An 18428-nucleotide genomic window follows, 5' to 3' on the forward strand; every position below is an offset into this window, starting at 1 on the left:
AGATAAGCCTCTAACCGGGCAAGGCAGCAGCAGTAGCTGGCAGGAGGGGCAGATGAGAGGGAGATGGGTAAGCGGGCATTATAGCATCAGCCAGCACAGGCCCGGGCTCAGGGGAAGTACTCACAAAGCCACTTTCTGCCACATAGGTTGGAAGGCCACTGGCCAGGGCCCAGTGATCAGCCGGGGGTGTGCTGGGGAGAAGAGAGCAGAAAGTCAGAGAGACAGACTGTGTTGTTAGACATGGCAGTGGGTGGGTGTTCACTTTAGCCTTTCTCTGAGCTCAGGTGGAGGTGATGGGGTGGGGCTGGGAAGCTGGTAAGGACAGAAGGAAGCTGGGTTGAGGCTACTTTTACTCCATCATCCTGGGGCTCCTTGCTCTGCAGGGATCACTCCCCTACTGCAGGCTCCTTGGCTTCAGCAGGCCTCTGGGAACTCAGTGTTAGCTATCTATTCTGTAATCCTGGCTCCATTTACCTTCAGGTCTGGCACCTGGACCCTAGTGCCTATTTGGGGCCTAAAGAGGGTCTTGACAAACTTATGGAATCACAGGGTCACAGGCTAAACAGTCACAGCATTGGAGAAAATCCGAGTTCTTCCCCAAACCCTTTAGGCCAGAACCCTGCCTTGAGCTCTGGGCAAGACTTCCTCCTGGGTGCAGTGCTGGCTTCTCCTTCTGGGGGCTCCACCTGCCAGGGCTAGTCTGGCCATGTCAAGAAACCCAAGGGCCATCAAGCTCAGCCGCTGCTGGCAGGTTCACCCGGACATCTACTAGGGATGTCCACATACCTCGAGCTGGTCACCTCCTTCCTCATCTCCCCATGTCCCTCCTCACTGTCCCTTAAAATAGCAAAAGGGGCACAGGCCATGCAAGCCCTGCTGGGCCCATCCTGAGAAGTCCCAGAGTTTACTGTTCCAGGGTGTGTGCCCAACCCTGGTGTGAGCTGCTCCTAAAACCCTGGCACTTACGGAATAACCTTGATGTCTTCCTTGCCATGGAGGATGTAGTCGATGACTTTGTAGAAGACAATTTCCTGAGAAACAAAGCACATCAGTGTGGGGGCTCTCTGGGCAGATCCTGGATGGGGCCTCATCCTGAGGGGGGAAGAGAGCCAGTGGCCACCCCAAATACAAACACATGTACAGGGTACACACAACCATACACACACCAAGAGACACCCACCCAACACCCACACAATTATACATACATCAACAGATCCTCCTGCACAGGTGTGTTGTACACACACAGGTTCACCCTTGTGCATGATCATTACCTGCACACAATCAGACAGGTGCCCATATTCATGGACACACATTGCACCACAGATTTAGATCCATATTTCTGTGTCCCACTCAGCCCTGCACCAAAGGAGCACATGCATGTGCACATACGGGCCCACGTTGGGAGATGTCATGGTGATTTAAAGAAGGAGAAGTTCTGGGGAAGCCACCCTCCCTGGGGCAGGGCAGGATGGAGAGAGGAGACAGTAGACAGGCACTTTGGGAAACCAGACTGCAGGCTGGGCCCCACCTGCCATCTAGACTCACCCGGCCATCAGGCGTACGTGGACCTGAGTACGGCTGTGCTTCCCCCATCAGCACAGGCCATACATCAAAAAATTCCTGGCCAGAAGAGAGAAGTGAGAGTCAGCACATGAGCTGGGCTAGGCTGGGCAGGTGGTCTTGAGAGCCTGAAGCCTCACCTTCTCCTTGGTCATGTCCAGGAGGCCCACTGAGTACCGGTCACAGTTCAGATAGGCCCGCACGGTGTAGAAGGCCTTGTGGAACTGCCTCTCAATATCTGTCAGCTCCTCAAACACCTTGTTGGCTGACCAGAGTAGGACCTGGAGGGGGTGGCACATCTGTTGGTCTGTGGCCTCACCGGTCTGGCCATAGCAGCAATAGGATTCACACAGACCTGGTGTATGCAAGTACACAGGCATCTGACCATATCTGGAAGACACTGAAGAGTGATGCATGACCTAAGGTTTCCTGTGAGGGTAAGACTATCTGTATCCTAACCCAGAGGGACCTGAAAATCCACTGAATGGTGAGGGCTCCAGGCTTCGGCTACATCCCCAATACTGCCTGGCCTTGTGTTCAGTGAATGAATGAGAGTGAAAAGTGAAATCACTTGCTGCATGTTGGAGGTATCACAATACCTGACTTTAGGTATTGAGCCATCGAAACAAAAATGAGCATGGTGCTGGCACAAAAATAGGCACGTAGACCAATGGAATAGAGGGTCCAGAAATAAGCCCACACAGCTACAGCCAGCTGATTTTTAATAAAGGTGCTAAAAATATGTTGGAGAAAAGACAGCCTATTTAACAAATTGTGTTGGGAAAACCAGATATCCAATAGACCCTTACTCTCATCCTGTACAAAAATTAATTCAAAAATGGATCAAAGATCTAAATATAAGACCTAGAGTTTAAAACTACTAGAGAAAAACCTAAGGAAAACACTTGAACATCCAGGTAACATCTTTCTGAATAAGGACTCCAATAGCTCAGAAAATAAGAGCAAGAATTGACAAACAGGATTGTATCAAATGAAAAATCTTTACAGCAAGGGAAACTATTACCAGAATCAAGAGATAGGGTATAGAATGGGAGAAAACCTTTGCCAGCTATTCACTGAACAGAGTTAACATCCAGTATATAAAGAGCTCAAAAAATTAAACACCAAAAGAATAAATAATCCAACTAATAAGTAGGCAAAGGAATTGAACAGTTTTCAAAAGAAGAAACACAAATGGCCAAAAAATACATGAGGAAACCTTAGCCATAAGGATAACACAAGTCAAAATGATGTTGAGAGCCCATCTCAGCCAGTCAAAATGGCTGTTGCCAAGAAAGCAATGCATGTTAGCGAGGCTGGAGGGAAAATGGAACCCTTATACACTTGGTGGGAATTTAAGTTACTTCAGCCACAAGAGAAATCAGTGTGGAGGTTTCTCAAAAACTAAAAATCAACTATCATATTATCCTGCTGTAGCACTCCTGGATATACATTTGAAGGAATATAAGTCAACATACAATAGAAATACCTGCACACCTATGCTTATATCAGCATGATTCACAATAGCCAAGGTATGGAATCAGCCTAGGTGCTCATCAACTAATGAATGGATAAAGAAATATATATCCAAAGAGATATGAAATTATATACATATAATTTCATATATCTTTGAATGTATATCACATTGGAGTACTATTCAGACGTAAAGAAGAATTAAATGATGTCATTTGCAGAAAAATGGATGGAACTAGAGATCATCATGGTAAATGAAATAAGCCGTAGTGAGAAAAACAAAAAGACAAAAATCTCATGTTCTCTCTCATATGTGGAATGTAGACTAAAAAGAACAAAAGGAAAAGAATGACATGAGTGTAAAGTGGGAGAGGCTGTTTGAGGTGGGAGTCAGCAGGCGAGGAGGCGAAAGGAGAATGAATAGGATTGAAGTACTTTGTATATATGCATGAAAATAGAATAAGGAAACTTGTTAAAATTGTTTTAAGAAGGGGAGGGAGATAAGAAAGAGTAGAGGGGTGAACTTGATCAAAGTACATGCTCTCTGTGTATGTGTGGAAACATCACAAGAGCTCTTTGTACAATTTATATACACTAATATACACTAATGAAAGGGAGAGAGAGAAAGAGAGAGAAAGAGGGGGGAGAGAGAAAGAGAGAGAGAGATCACTTGCTATGAAAAGCAAAGCTCTGGCCAGCTGTTCCTTCAACTGGCTGCCCTACAGTTAGCCCAGGGAAAGCTGGGCCTTGTGAATACAAATTCACTGTCTTCTGGACATCAGGTTCTGTTGTGTCTCAGCAAAATGAATCTGAAGGTGGCAGCTTGGTAACATGCTCCTTGAGGACCTGGGCCAGACGTGCCTGAACCTTGTCCCCACATGGCCCAGCCAGGCTCAAACCAGTTTAGTCTCTCTTCCCACAGACTCACTGTGGTTCTCAAGGTGCATTGGGCACCTTGCCAGCCCTCACATTGGGCCTTGCCTGGAGCTGAGTGCCTCCCCCATGGTGTCTCCTTCGTGCCAGCCCCTTTCGGGCTCAGACTTCCTCCAAGCCCTCTCAGTAGGAGGTGGCCCTACTCAACTCTCAAATCCCCCCTGGCTACCCAGCTCCTGTCAAGTGTGGTACCTGGGCCCTTGGCTCCCTCTTTCCACCCACCTGCTATTGACCAGAAGATGATGGGGGATGAACCCTGACACTCTTCACCTTCACATTGTCATCCCTCCCTGGGCACCTTTACCCCATAAGCACCCACTCCTGTGATCTAGGATCCAGCTGCATCTGAGGCACCTCTGTCTCCCTCCCTCATTGGTGCTTCATTGGTCAACCCTGCCCCGTGCTCCATAGCCGTCACTTCTGCCCACCATGGCATTGTTCTCATCACTCAAGAGGTGAGAGGAACATGATCTTTTGTCCTCAGGATGCTGAGAGAGTCAAGATCTCAGAAGAGCACCTGGCCAGGGCCTGGTGTGTGTGTGTGTGTGTGTGTGTGTGTGAGAGAGAGAGACAGAGAGAGAGAGAGAGACAGAGAGAGACAGAGAGGAAGCATATGTGTAAGCAAGCATGTGAGTGCAAGTGGGAACCTGAATAGGTATTAGCATGAGTGTGAGCAAGTGAGTCTGTGACCAAGTGAGTGCACGTGTGAGCTGCCCATGACTCTGTCCCACAGATACTGTCTGAGCTTCTACCACATGAAGCCACTTCCAGATTCATGCTAGCATCCAGGGGTGTTGGCCATGGCCGCTGAACTACAGAGAGAGACTGGGCTGCACATCTGACTTTGGATTCAGTTGAGCATTGGTCCTCAAACCCATTTCCCAGGGAGAGAGACAGAGTGAGCAGGTCATACTGCAAGGTGTAAGGTGAGACTCCCTTTCTCCTGTTCTATCCAAAGGCTTCCTGTCACCCTCCCTCCTTGCCCCAGTTCCTCCAGTGACCAGGCCCATACAGCTGGAAAAGCAGGGTCTGTTGTGTCCCCGAGGAAGCAGAGGCTCAAGAGGAGCAGCAACAGGCCCAAAGTAGTCTGATCTAGGCCTGGTCTCCTCCCTTTTGTCCGTGTTTTCATTTTCAGCTTTCCAAATGGCATCTGGCTCACACACAGTAATTCCAGGAAGCACGACATCTTCAGCGCGCAGCTGATGGGTTTTACTGTGCTAGCATTTGCCTGTGTAACTGCCATAGGTCAGGATTAGGCTTCTGGGGTCCTTCTGAAACCGATGACAGGAATCCACCTCTCCCTGGAGCCTGAGGGAGATGCCCTTGTGACACCCCTTTCTGGTATGTAAGCAGGCTGTTTGGTTCACTTTGTGACACCATCTATACTGCCCCTGGTGCTGCAGCAGCAGCTCTGATAGACATCTGTTGAGTGGTCTTTTTTTTGCCTACTTTTGATTTTCATCATTAGAAGAGCAGCTGAACTGGTAACATGAAACAAAGAAAAGCTGGAGGAGATGGGGGTTAAAGTAGTGGTGGGGCATCTGGAACCATCCCTGAAAGCAGCAGCAGAGCCTACAATCAGCCGCTATGACAGTGGGAGCCATCAGCAGGAGAGGCCTTCACTGATTGTGGCCCAGAGGTGGCAATGGTGGTAATACTCAAATTGGCAAACTTTCCACTCAGCTAGCCAACCAGAACCTCCCATGGTGATGGGAACATTGGCAGACAATTGGGAGCCATGCCAACAGAGAAAGCAGCAAAAGTGAGACTGAAACTGACATTGTCTGATTGGGGTAAGTAGCAGTGGGAACAGACCAGGCAGCTGAGTGGTAGGTAGGTCAGAGAGAAACTTCCAGCATTTGGGGCCAAACCTACAGTTTCCTTTTTCTTCTGTTGGCTCTGGTCAAAGTGGTCAAGGTGCTTTTCAGGAAGGGCCCTAAATAAGTCTCATAGCTGTTTGGGCTGGGATATGTGGGAAGGGGTGAGCTGAGAACGGCTTTAATGCTCAGTAACCTGCTTTTCTACAGCACAGGAAAGAGAAGAGCAAAGCACACTTGAGCTGAACCACAAGCCCCTTTGAGACAGTTCTTGCTCATCATCAATGCATGTTCTTTTCAGAAAGAGCCATGAGGCAGGGCTGGTGCTTCCTGCAAGTCAGTGTTCCTAGAGATTCTGGCTAGAGCCAGAGCCTCAGAAGTAGCTTTCCCCAGGCCAGGCAAAAACCAAGTCAGGATGCAGATAACAGTGTTACAACTGCCACTAAGGCCTGCTGTGCATCCAGCAGGTGAGGAACTGGCAACACCCAGCAGTCTGCATCTCCCAAGTTATCACAACTCACCTCCTGGCTGGTTTAGGACTAAGAGACCCACACAGCAGAATAGACAAATGCCAGATTTGGTACTTAAGTCATCTGGGAGAAGGACCAGGGTGGTCCTATACAGAAAGGGGTTGGGAGGTGCTGCAGGGGAGCCCCAAGGCCACCATCAATAAGACCTAAGTTTTAAAAGTGTGACTCTGTCTGCTGAGTTGGGGGTGGACTGACAGGGATATGGAGACATTGGGGAGGTGGTTGGGGAGAGCACCCCTTGAAAGGGACAAAAGGGGGTGGCAGGGAGGGAGGTGAGTGTGGTCATTTCAAGTAAAGAATGAGCCCTGCTTTTCCTGAGGTATGACTTCTTGGAGGTTCAGGGCCCTGGCAAGACCCACGGATGGGGATGTATGAGGTGGGGGTGAGCCCAGAAATGTCCCGAGGTCTGCCCCGTTGTGGCATTTTGTATGTGTGCTGTGGACTTGATTTTGCCTGAGCTTTTATGTTAGGAGTCTGATAGTTGTTTCCACTCCTGAGAGAAAGGTGTGTGTGGTGGGGGGACAGTTGAGGGTGAAGACAATCAGAACATCATCCTTGTGGGAGGTGGGCTGACCCACCCAGGGCAGAAGCCTGACCAAGGGGTCACCTGGACTTCAGACTGGTGTCCTATTTGGGTGGGGCAGGGGTGGCTTAGACATGCAATATCTTTACTCTGGCATTTCTGGGCCCAGATAATGAGTTCCTATCAGGATGCCTCTGTCATATTACCCCAAAGAAAGTGAGACATGGGAAATAGGAACTCAGAAATAAACACTGTATATTTGAATGTATAGCATGTACAATGAACAGCTTGATTAAAACCACACAGGTGCATGTTCTGTGCTTTATGCCTCACACTTCCTTACCAAGCTGCCACACAATAGAAAAGCAGCATTCTCTCCTCTTTCCTAGTCTGCTGATAAGCGCCCTGGAGCAAAGGAAGCTTATCCCTGAGAACAGTAAGTTGAGAAAACTTCCTGGGACAGTCCCCTTCTTTGACTTAGGCACTGCCCATTAAAATTACAGAAAGCAGACATCTATGTTTCAAGGACTCCAGTATAGAAAAACTGACAAAGATGTGATATCTCTGGCCCAATTGACAGTGTCAAACAGTGATGGCAAGATGATGGCGTGTCACCAGTCATCAGGTGCTCCCGATAAAAGGAAGTACTGATCTCAAGAAAGAGTGAACAGAGGCTCTGCCCCACTTTCTCATCATTAGTACCCCTGGGACCGAACCAGCCTGGTGCATCTCCTCACCTGCGCTTTGCTTTCAAAGTGTGTCTTTGCTTTGCTTGCTAAATAAGCCCCTGCTCCTCATTTGCTTTGTTTTGTGTCTTGGCCTAAAATTCTTTTCTTAGATCAGAGACAAAAATCTGTAGAACTCACAAGTGGAGATCCCCTCCCCTTTTGGGGACCTCCTCAGACACCCTGCCCACACTGGGAATGGTTGTTCTGCACAAGGAACCTTGGAAGAGCCTGTGGGGCCCTGGACCCTGGTAAGTTCTCCACAGTTACCTTACAGGGCATAGGCTTAGGAATGCTTGCGATCACCTGTGGAGTTATCAGGATGCAGACTGAGAATTGCAACTCAAACTCATCAGACCCAAATTGAAGTCACAGGGGTCCCTGTCTGAGAGGTCAGCCCACCTCCCTCTGTGGGCCGAGTCATGGTGTGATTGATTATCTCACCCCGCACCAAGCCCAGAGTTGCTAGTGATGGGAGCAGATGATGGTGTGGTAGGTTGCTGGAGGCTGAGATGGCAACAAGAGGCCTGAGACCAGTCTTGAGGGCCCACACTTTTGCAGGTTTTACTTTCAGAAACACTGCAAGTTGTACAGGTGAAGATTTGAGAGAAACACTTTTTGTTCTAGCAGGTGGTGGAGGAAAGGAACCACACCTTGCCAGTCAGCCTGTAGAAGAGCAGTTGGCTGGCTCAGCCCCTTGAGCTTTCCTGCCTAATGCAAGGGAAAAAATAAAAAGCCTAGAAACACTTGGGAGAGTGGCAACCAGGGAACACACCATGGACAGTTTCAGTCTCAAGGTTGCCGTGTGTATCTCACCTCCACATCTCCAGGCTCCATTTTAATAAATGATTATAGTAAAGCAGTGGCAAGGCTCAGGCTCTGAGAAAAAGTCCTCAGGGAACTCCAGAGTCAGTGGGGGAAGTTCTGGGGTGAACTCACAGCTAGAGAACCTGCCTTGCATGCATGAGGCCCTGGGTTCTACCCCACCTCCAAAAAAGTCCTCAAAAAGCAAAAACAGAAAAACAGGCAGCAGAAGTGCTTTGGACTGAACTGGCTCCTCTCCCACCCCAATCCCTATTGTGCCCTGACCCTACACGATGGTCTGTGGGTGTGGGGCCTCTGGGAGGTGACTAGGGTGAGATAACGCCATTAGGCCCCACGGTGTTGGTCCTTGAAAAGAAGGGAAGAGAAAGCAAGCTCTTGCTCTCTCTGCTGTGTGAGGACACAGCTAGAAAGCAGGTATCTATGAACCAAGAATTGTTGTCCCTAGACTCTGGGGCAGCACTTTGACACTGGACTTCCAGCTCCAGACTGTGAGCAGAAGTGCCTGTTATTGGTGTTTTGCTATGGTAGTCCTGCACAGAAAGACAGGAGGAGAACCAAACAACCAAGCAAACGAAGACCCCGAGGCCTCTAGCATCATCAGCTGAGGCAAACATTAAATACAGACCAGCTCCTCACCACAGCAACACAAAATCTCACAGCAAAGACTGGTTTGCCCCAGTTTCTGCTTTCGCAAAAATTACAAAGCAAGCTAAGAAGTAAGAAAAATACCATCATCTGGAAAGAACAAAGCATTAAGATGGACACAGAGTTTGGACTTACCAGAGTAGGAATTTTAGATAACTATGATTAATATGCTAGAGACTTTAATGGAAAAACAGGGAACAATGCCAAAGCAGAGAGGAAGTGTAAGCAGAGACGGAAACTCTGATGAGCATCAGACAAGAAATAAGGGAAATCACGTCTTTAGCCCAGGCTGCCCTTCAGCTCGCCATCCTCCTGCCCCAGCCTCCCGAGTGCTAAGATTACAGGCTTGTACAACCACACACTTATTTTTCTCTTAACTACTAATCTGACAGGTAATGTTTGTTGAGTAATAATGGTGACAGCATATTGGGGGATTACAGTACATGGATAAGAAGCAGCAATTGTTAGGGATGGAGTGAGTCATTGGGAATATCTTGTTACAAGATACCTGGAGCAATGTAGCTTATTGAAAGGGATCTTAGAGTTGTTAAATGTATATTGCAAATTCCAGGGCAACCCTAAAAAGTTGAAAAGCAGGTATAATTGCTAAGCTAAGAGAATAGAGATGGCAGTAAAAAGAGAAGGGATAAAAATGTAAGTACAGCAAATAGAAACATTCAGAGCCTGGTAGAGACTAATCCAGCTTGGTTCCCAGGTGGCTTAAAGGTGGGCTTTTATTGCAAGTAAATTAGGCCATGTGGCACTGCCCATGGAAGAGATTAATGCTGGTCTCCTAGAGTGAGTTAGTTCCCATGAAGGTGGGCTGTCACAAAAGAGCAAGACTGACCCCACCTTGTTATACGGTTTCCTGTCTCACTGCGTGATCACTCACACACACTCCTACCATTGAGATGCCATCTGCGGTGAGGCCCTCCCAAGAGCTGAGCCATAAGAACTAAGAAAAAGCTGACCTCATGCCCTTGATTCTCCATAGCCGGGCACTGAATAAACCTCTTTTCTTTGTAAAGTATCTAGCCACAAGTATTTTGTTACAGCATACAGCAGGTCAGTCAGAAGCACAGGTGAAACGTCTGGGGCTTGTGGGTGGCATCAGAAGTGGGGCAGTCTTGTGGGGCTGAGCCCTCAATCTGTGAAACTTGACTGTCTCCAAGGAGGCAATGTCAGAGCTGAGTTGAGGTGAATCAGAGGACATCCTGTTGGTATCCACTGCAGAAGTGATGGCTTGCTTGGTGTGTGGTTGAAATCCTCCACAGATCTGGGGTCACCAAGCTTTGTGGGTTGTGAGTACAGGAGAAACTGAGATTGCTTTTCCTCTATGTTCCAGAATAGGGAGCATTCTGTTTGAAATGTTCTCTGAGGCCATCACTACCCTAACTGCAAAGCCAGATAAAGACATAAGAAGGAAGAAAACCTACAGACTAGTGTATCACACGAATATAGACAAAAAAGTTTTTAATAAAACACTGGCAAAACCAATATAACAATGTGATTTTACTCCATGAATATACCATGGCTCGTTACATTGCATACTCCCATTATCAAATAATTACATTCTATTACCAAGGTCATAGAAGCCCGGTTCAGCATTTAAAGATCAATTAATGTAAGTGGGGCATGGTGGCAAGTACCTGTAGTCCCAGCTATTCAGAAGGCTGATGTGGGAGGATCTCATGTGCCTGGGAGTTCGAGACCAGCCTGGACAACATAGTGAGACCACAGCTCAAAAAACAAATAAACAAAAAACCCTCACAAAAAAATCAACCAAAGTTATCCACCACACAGGCTAAAGGAAAAACCAATAACATTATCTTCTCAATTGATGCATTAAAATGTTTGATAAAATGCAACACTCATTCAGAAAAAAACCTCTTAGCCATAAGGGACATTCCTCACCTGAATAAAAACAACTTCTACAAACCCTTATAGCTCAGGGCCTTGGGCTTGCTCCACAGCTGCTCACAGTTGAGCCATGTCTCCATCTCTAAAAAGAGGTTATTTAAAAGGTAGGTGATTTTTCAGATAGGGTGTTGCTTTTTGCCTAGGGCTGGACTTGGACTACAATCTCTTACCTAAGGACTCTCAGAGAGCTGGGATGGTGGGTGCATGCTACCACTTCTGGTTTGTCTTGCTAAGATGGGGTCTAGCTAGCTTTTTGATTAGGCTGGCCTCAAGCCAAGATCCTCCTGATCTCCACTTCCCAAGTAGCTGGGATTACAGATGTGAGCCACTTTGCCCAGATGACATCCTTCTGAACGATGAGAAACTGGAGGCTGTCCCCTAATGTTGGGAAAGAGGAAAGGATGTCTCCCTCTCATCACTACTATTCAACATTGTACTTGAAATCCTAGCTAAGACAAGAAAAAGAAATACAATGTATATAGCTTTGGAAGGAAGAAATAAAACTGTCTTTGTTTGTAGACAACAACACTAGAGAATCAAGAAGAAAAACCCAACAGGTGACTGTAACAGGTTGCAGGATATAAGTTTAACATACTACAGTTATAACTGCAAGAACAATTGGAATATGAAGTTAAGAGCAGTACCACTCACATTACCAACAAACAACGAGATACTTAGGTATGAATCTAATGAGATGCTACAGGATCTATTTGCAAAACTTCAAAACTCTATGAAAGAAATCAAAGATCTAAATTAATGGAGAGATTCTTCCCAACATGATCTATAGATTTTTTTTTGCAGTACTGGGATTTGAACTCGGCCTCAACCCTTGTAGATAGGCACTCTACTGGTTGAGCCACTCCACCAGCCCTGTTTTGTGTTGGGTATTTTCGAGACAGTCCAGGTTGGCTTCAAACCAACAATCCTTTTGATCTCTGCCTCCTGAGCAGTTAGGAAAACCAGGCATGAGCCCCTGGCCCCTGGCTGTAGATTCTTAAGTTTATATAAAAAGGCAAAAAAACCAAAAACCAAAAACCAAAACCTCCTGAAAATAACCAGCACAATATTGCAGGAGAAAACACTGGAAGACTGACATTTCCAAACTCAAGACTTCAGGTGACCCGCATGATGTGTCACCGTGAGAGAACAGACAGACCCACGGAGCAGAATGGGATAGACACATACAATGTAGTCAGCCTGAGTTTTGACAAAAAAGCAAAGGCAATTGCACAGAGGAACTGTGTTCTTCCACACATGACTGAACATGAGCTGGACATCCACATGAAAAATCATGAATCTAGATCCAGACTTAACAACTTCCACAAGAGCAACTAGCCCTGAGTGCAGAACTCAAAACCATAAAGCTAGACAATGACATAGGGGAAAACCTAGCTAACAGGTTTTGTGATAGGTTTTTAGGTACAACACAAAATACAGTCCATAAAGGAAAAATATAAGTTGAACTTTATTAAAATATAAAATTTCTGTTTTGCCAAATAATTCTGTTAGGAGAATGAAAAGACGAGTGCACTCTGGGAGAGTACACTTGCAAAACACACATTTGATAAAGGACTTGTGTCCAAAATATAAAAAAACTTAAAACTAAATAAGAAAGTAAACAGTCCTTAAAGAAAGGGAAGAAGGTCTGAACAGACACCTCAGTAAAGAATAAGGTGTGCAGGTGGAGCTGGTGGGGTGTCTTACACCTGTAGTCCTAGCTACTGGGGAGGAGGAGATCAGAAGGATTGAGTTTCAAGGTCAGCCTGGGCATGGTGGCATACACCTGTCATCCTAGCTAGGTGGGAAGGGTAAATAGAAGGATTGTGGTCCAGGCCGGAGTGGGCATAAAAGCAAGGCCTATTCAAAAAATAACTAAGGCAAAAAGGGCTGGAGGCATGGCTCAAGTAGCAGAGTGCCTGCCTAGCAAGTACAAGGCTCTGAGTTCATACCTTCAGTACTGTTCCCCAACCCCAAATGTGCAGGTGACAATGAGCATGTGAGAAGAAGACCAGCATTGTTTACCACCAGGAAATTGCAAATGAAAACAAAAATGAGGTGCTGTTACACACTGGTTACAGTGACCATACACCAAATACTGGGAGGACACGGAGCAACAGCAACACTCACTTCTAGTGGAAATGAAACATCACTATGACTCTCCAGCATTTTCTCACAAAGCCAAGGATGGGCACACGAGGTCATCCAGCCACTGGACTCCTGGTATTTACCCAATTGGGTTCAAATCTTGTGAGCACACAAAAATCTGCATGTGAACAACTGCCTAAGCTAGAGGTGACTGAATTGTCCTTCAGCAGGTGACCAAATAAAAAACAAACTTTGGCAGATTCAGACAATGGGATATTATTCAGCAATAAAAAGAAGCAAGTAACCAAACCAAAAACCCACAGCAGAAACTCAGATGCACATTGCTAAGCGAAAAGGCTGCATGATTCCAGCGACATGGGGTGTACAGGACAGAGTTGCAGAGGAAATGTTCAGGGTCTCCAGGGTTTTGTGGAAGTGGAGAGAGACTGACAGGCAGAGCAAAGGTGATTGTTAGGGCATAAAGTTTTTATTGTTATTGTTTGTTTTTGGAGACAAGGACTTACTATATAGCCCAGGCCTTAAATTCACAATACTCCTGCCTCAGCCTTCTAACAGCTGGAGTTACAGATGTGCATCACCACTCCCAACTCCATAAAGTTATTCTTTATGATACTATAACGGTGGATTTATATTATTATGCATAACACTACAGTATGAAGAGGGAAGTTTAATGTGTGTAAAAAATCATTTAGCAGATTGGAGTGTCCAAGAAAGAATGCAGACTATCAAGAGATTCTGACTCCATTACAAACTATGAAAGTCCCCTCCCTGTGGGGGCAGGAAAAGGTGCTGAGATGTGTGCTTTGGGAAATGGGTGGCATCTGTCTATAGGGCTGAAAGCAAAAGAAACTGCATAATCACCCTTCTAGTTGATGAAGGTGTTTCCCCTGGGAGCCAGGCTAATAGTTCTGACACTGATAGCAAGTGGGCGGTGGATGGCAGGAGCTAGGGCGTCTCTCTGTTTGGGGGAATTTACATGCCAGGAAGAGGAGGTGGCAAGCATGATCTGTGTGGCAATGGACTAAGGTCAGAGTCAGCAGTCAGACTCATGTCTAAGTCAGGGAACACATGCTGCGTGTAGGAATACTTATAGACATGTGTGCACACCACCTAGCAACACATCGTCTCCCTGTCAGCTGAGAGGGTCACCAAGCACCGACTCCCCAGCAGCAAAGAGCACACCTAGCACTCAGATCTTGGCTTCTAATAAAGTGGCCAGGGCTTCTTGGAGAGATGACTGATTCTAGGACTGGGGCAGAAAACATACTAGATGTGCCTGGGAAATCTTGTAGTGCCAGAAGGTAAGAACACGAGAAACCATGCAAAACCCACAGTGATAGGGCGTGCCAAAGAGGCTCAGGAACCTGCTGTGAGGCTGAAGCTGGAACAATCTGAGAAAGGGAGTAAACAAAATAGTATTGAATTGTAAACTAGAGCATAAAACAAATGTCCTTGAGTCCAGATAAACAAATAAATGATTGAGTAAATTAATGAGTGTAAGGAGATAAACCTCCCATGTAAATAACTCTGAACAAATTTTGTAGCTGCTTCACCATGAAGGTAGGAGTGTGGCTTCCACTCCTTAAGTGTGGCACGCACAGCGGGTCCTTCACAGAGCACAGGATGGATGGACATCCCAGTGGAGAAAGCCGACAGACACTTCAGTGGGGCAGGTGAGGGTTCCAGATGAGCCCTGAGGCTCCTGACCTCATGACTTTCTTCCAATCTAGTCACATGAGAAAGACATCAGAAAACTTCCCACAGAAGGGCAGCATGAAATATCCAATCACTGTTCCTCTAAGTGAAAAACAAGGCAAGTCTGAGAAACTCTCAGCCAAGAGGGACCTAAAGAGATATGATGACTGAATGTGAGGTATTTGGGATGGGGTCCTGGAACAGAAAAACGACAAAGACAATAAAGAATGCACCTTAGTGGGCAGCAGTGTACCAATGTTGGTTCATTAATCATGGTGACCTCACGGTACTAATGAAGGTTATTAATACAGGGAGACTGCCTGCAGGATGAGGGCTGTGCAAATGCCACTGTGAGGAAAAAAGCCTACAAAAAGTGGAACATGGAAAATTTGTGTCAAATGTCCAGAATAGGCAAATCTACAGACAGGAAATTGTAGTATTGTCTAGGGCTAGGTGGGCGTGGCTTGTGTTTGGAGTGTGTCAGGTGACATGGTCACATGTGTGTTTGGGTGGTGTGGATGGTGAGTGGCATGTTTATGTATGTGTGATGTGTGTGCTTCTGTGGAGCATGTGTGGTGTGTTGTGAGTTGCCAGTGGGCTGCTCCTGGGGTATGTATATCTGTTGTGTGTTGTGTTGTGTGTGTGTTGAGTGTGGTGTGGGTCAGGTGGAAGAGGGGAGGTCCCTGATGCTCCTGGCTCCACCCTCACTTCTGACAGTGTGGTGAAGGTTGGTGATGGTGAATGACCACCCACTTCCCTGACCACTCCACCCTGGCTACCGTCCCCCTCCCTGACTGTTCCCCAGGACTCCACCTGGGTGAGGCTGCATCTTCTCTCTCCAAGGGTCTGGATTGGCCTGGGCCTCCAGCCTCTTTCCCTCTGGGCCTTGTCACCCTCACAGTTGGCCTCTGAGCCCTGTATGGCCACTGCTTTAGTTCTACCTGCTTTGCTCTTTCCTCCCATAAGAGTCATGCCCATGTCCTCCCCTGACCTTGGCCCTGGTGACAGGAAGAAGCCCATCTTCTGCCTTTCAAGATGCTCTTTCAGAGAGCACAGAAGCCTCTGGTCATTTTAACTTGTTTATAGCAGGTGGCCAAGGCTCCACTGTACTCATAGCCAGAACAAGAAGTGGGGAAGGGGCAAAGTGGCCTGTCACTTTCCATGTCCCCAAGACCACCTTGAATATGAGTTTGCTAATCCCAGGCCCAGAGCCTCCCTCGCACCACCCACTGAGCATTTTTTGAAGTCTCCCATGGGCTGGGATACAGGTGGGAGGACCACCTTCCCTGGAGGCCCTCTCTGAGTTCCTGTCCTGAACTCATGGCATGTCACTTATTTTCCTGTTTCCAGGGCACATCAACCTGTGTTTCTCACACTCACAGCATAGCAACTTGTTTTTCTTGCTCCCAGGGCATACTGACCCTGTCGGACCCCCGAGTCTCCATCACCAGCATCTCAGCCATGGCTGCACCCACAGGGTTAGGCTTAGCATTAGCTCCTCCGGCACGAGGACCCACTTAGTTTTTTTTTTTTTTAACAATTTATGTCAGATCCTTCCAGGAACTGTCTGTGGTTCTGTACGCAGTGGACTCACCAGGTTGGGGAGTTGGGGTAAATAGAAGGTCCAGGCCCACAGAATTCCTCCCTGCTGCTGCCCCACAACAGTTCAGCACAACCTCAGTGGGTAGTGCCCCTCTCCCTGGAGCATCCCTCACCTGCCCAGGTAAGCACAGCGGCCCTGCCACCACCCAGCCTTGCACAGGCAGAGGCATGCGTTGGGATACCTGGACCTGCTTGGCTGGAGTCATGCCCTACTCTGACAGAGCACAGTATCTTGGTCATTCCTGAGGACAGGCTAGTTTGGGAGGGCCAGAAGCCTAGGGACAGGAGGATCAGCTTAGGAGCACAGGTACCTGGCCTCGGCGTGTCTCACAGTTGTGGAGGTAGCTCAGGTGATAGATCTTCAGGTTTAATGTGGCAAAATTCAGGTATTTTGTAAAAACCTGAAAGAGCAAAAGTCAGAAATTCCAGTTTTCAGTTCTAGATGTACATTTGCAAAAGAGACTTGCCTTCTGAGGTTGCCATAGGGTGTGCCATATGGGGAAGCTTGCTTGTCACCCATGGGTGTGGCCCCCCCAAGCTCAGGCCTGTCAGATAAACATAGAAGGATGTGCAAAAGGCACATGGTTCACACATGTGGACTCACAGAAGGCACATGACTCTCTCTCTCTCTCTTACACACTCTCTCTCTTACACACACACACACACACACGGATGCACAGACGGCACACAGGTCTCACACAGAAGGATGTGCAGAAGAGACACAGCTCTCACAGACATGGATGAACAGAGGGAGACAGTGACACACAGATGAGCACAGGAGGAGACATGCACACAGACATGCAGGGAACTATGTGAAGATGTGGATGTCCAGACATCTACCGGATACTCACATCTTCATCTTCACTTGTGAAGCATGGGCCATCGAGCTTATTCACTGCCATGATCACAGCCATGACATCTTTGCCATTCATGATGGGCATGGCCAGGATGTTCCTTGTCACGTAGTCGGTCAGCTCATCAGTGAATGAACAGAAATGGGGACACTGCAGCAAGAGGAAAGAGGTCATCACTGGAGCCCCGCATGCCCTGGACCCTGGTATGGGACCAAACACTAGGAGGCCATTGCTCAGATCTGCACTGTGAGGCTGTCCCCTCTGACCTTGGGACAGGGTCCCTGAATGAAGAGTGCTTAACATGCCTTGGGGCTCCATCTGACTCACTTCATCTCTGAGCCAATGACCCTTAATCTCTGACTCTTATAGAGATCCCCTGCCCTGCCCCAGCTCCTCCCTGTTCTGCCTCCACTGGGTCCCCCAGGGCCTGCCTGCTTTCAGGTGGAGTCTGCTTCTGGATGCCTGAGTCTGCCCTGGCCACCCATCCTAGTCCAGATGCCTGTCTCCTTCCACCTCCAGCTCCTCCAGCCCCTCTAGGTCTGCCCCACATGCTCTTCCCCAAAAGACAATTATTGGTTGGATGGAGAATGAGCCCCATTCTGATCAGTGGCTTGTTTGTGGGACCTTCTCATCAGAACGACTCAGCTGGCAAGCTTGGCTTGAGGTTCTCCTGTGTCCCAGAGGTCTTTTCCCCTGGCTGTTTTTCATCATGACTCTCTTTGCCTCATGGTGAGAGCTTTGTCAACCTCTAGCAACAGGGAAGGCTTCACTCCCACTCCCCTCAGATGTACAATGACTCTTGTCCCTGGTCTTAGGTTCTACCTCCACAAGAAGCAGGTCAGCCAAGCTTCTCAGCCCAGTGTACTAGGCCCTGGCGGCCTTTGAAGGGTGATATTTGACCCTGCCTCACCCCCTGCTTTCTAGTTCTGACTAGAAAAAAAGGTGTCCTGGCACAGTGATCAAGGTGGAAGACTCTAGAGTCAGCCTCATTGGGGTCTGTACTTCCCCCAAAAGGAAGGGACAGCTCTGTGTCCCTACAGTCCCTTGTCAACACTGTCTGCCTCTTTGGTATTGCATGAGTGGATGAGGAAACCCAATGTTCTGCATGTTCACTGCCACACTGTTGGCTGCAACAGGGACTCTTCCTTGTTTCTTGAGATGGGGGTCTCGCTAACTTTTTGACTAGGGCTAGCCTAGGAGTGTGATCTTCCTACCTCAGA

At 47.6% G+C, this 18428-nt stretch overlaps 1 protein-coding gene across 2 annotated transcripts in view; it reads right to left on the reverse strand.

Moving 5' to 3' along the window:
* Pde6b (phosphodiesterase 6B) overlaps positions 1 to 18428 on the reverse strand; it is a 38650-nt gene that overhangs the window by 10317 nt on the left and 9905 nt on the right. For both annotated transcript variants that reach the window (XM_074042801.1, XM_074042800.1), the window contains exons 2-7: positions 17206 to 17358; positions 16666 to 16755; positions 1701 to 1841; positions 1546 to 1620; positions 967 to 1031; positions 125 to 191 (exon numbers count right to left, since the gene is read on the reverse strand). In XM_074042801.1, the coding sequence (XP_073898902.1) occupies positions 125 to 191; positions 967 to 1031; positions 1546 to 1620; positions 1701 to 1841; positions 16666 to 16755; positions 17206 to 17358 (591 nt within the window). The remainder of the gene's footprint in view (positions 1 to 124; positions 192 to 966; positions 1032 to 1545; positions 1621 to 1700; positions 1842 to 16665; positions 16756 to 17205; positions 17359 to 18428) is intronic.

Source organism: Castor canadensis, chromosome 9 (genome assembly GCF_047511655.1).
Source record: "Castor canadensis chromosome 9, mCasCan1.hap1v2, whole genome shotgun sequence".
In the NCBI taxonomy this organism is placed as follows: Eukaryota; Metazoa; Chordata; class Mammalia; order Rodentia; family Castoridae; genus Castor; species Castor canadensis.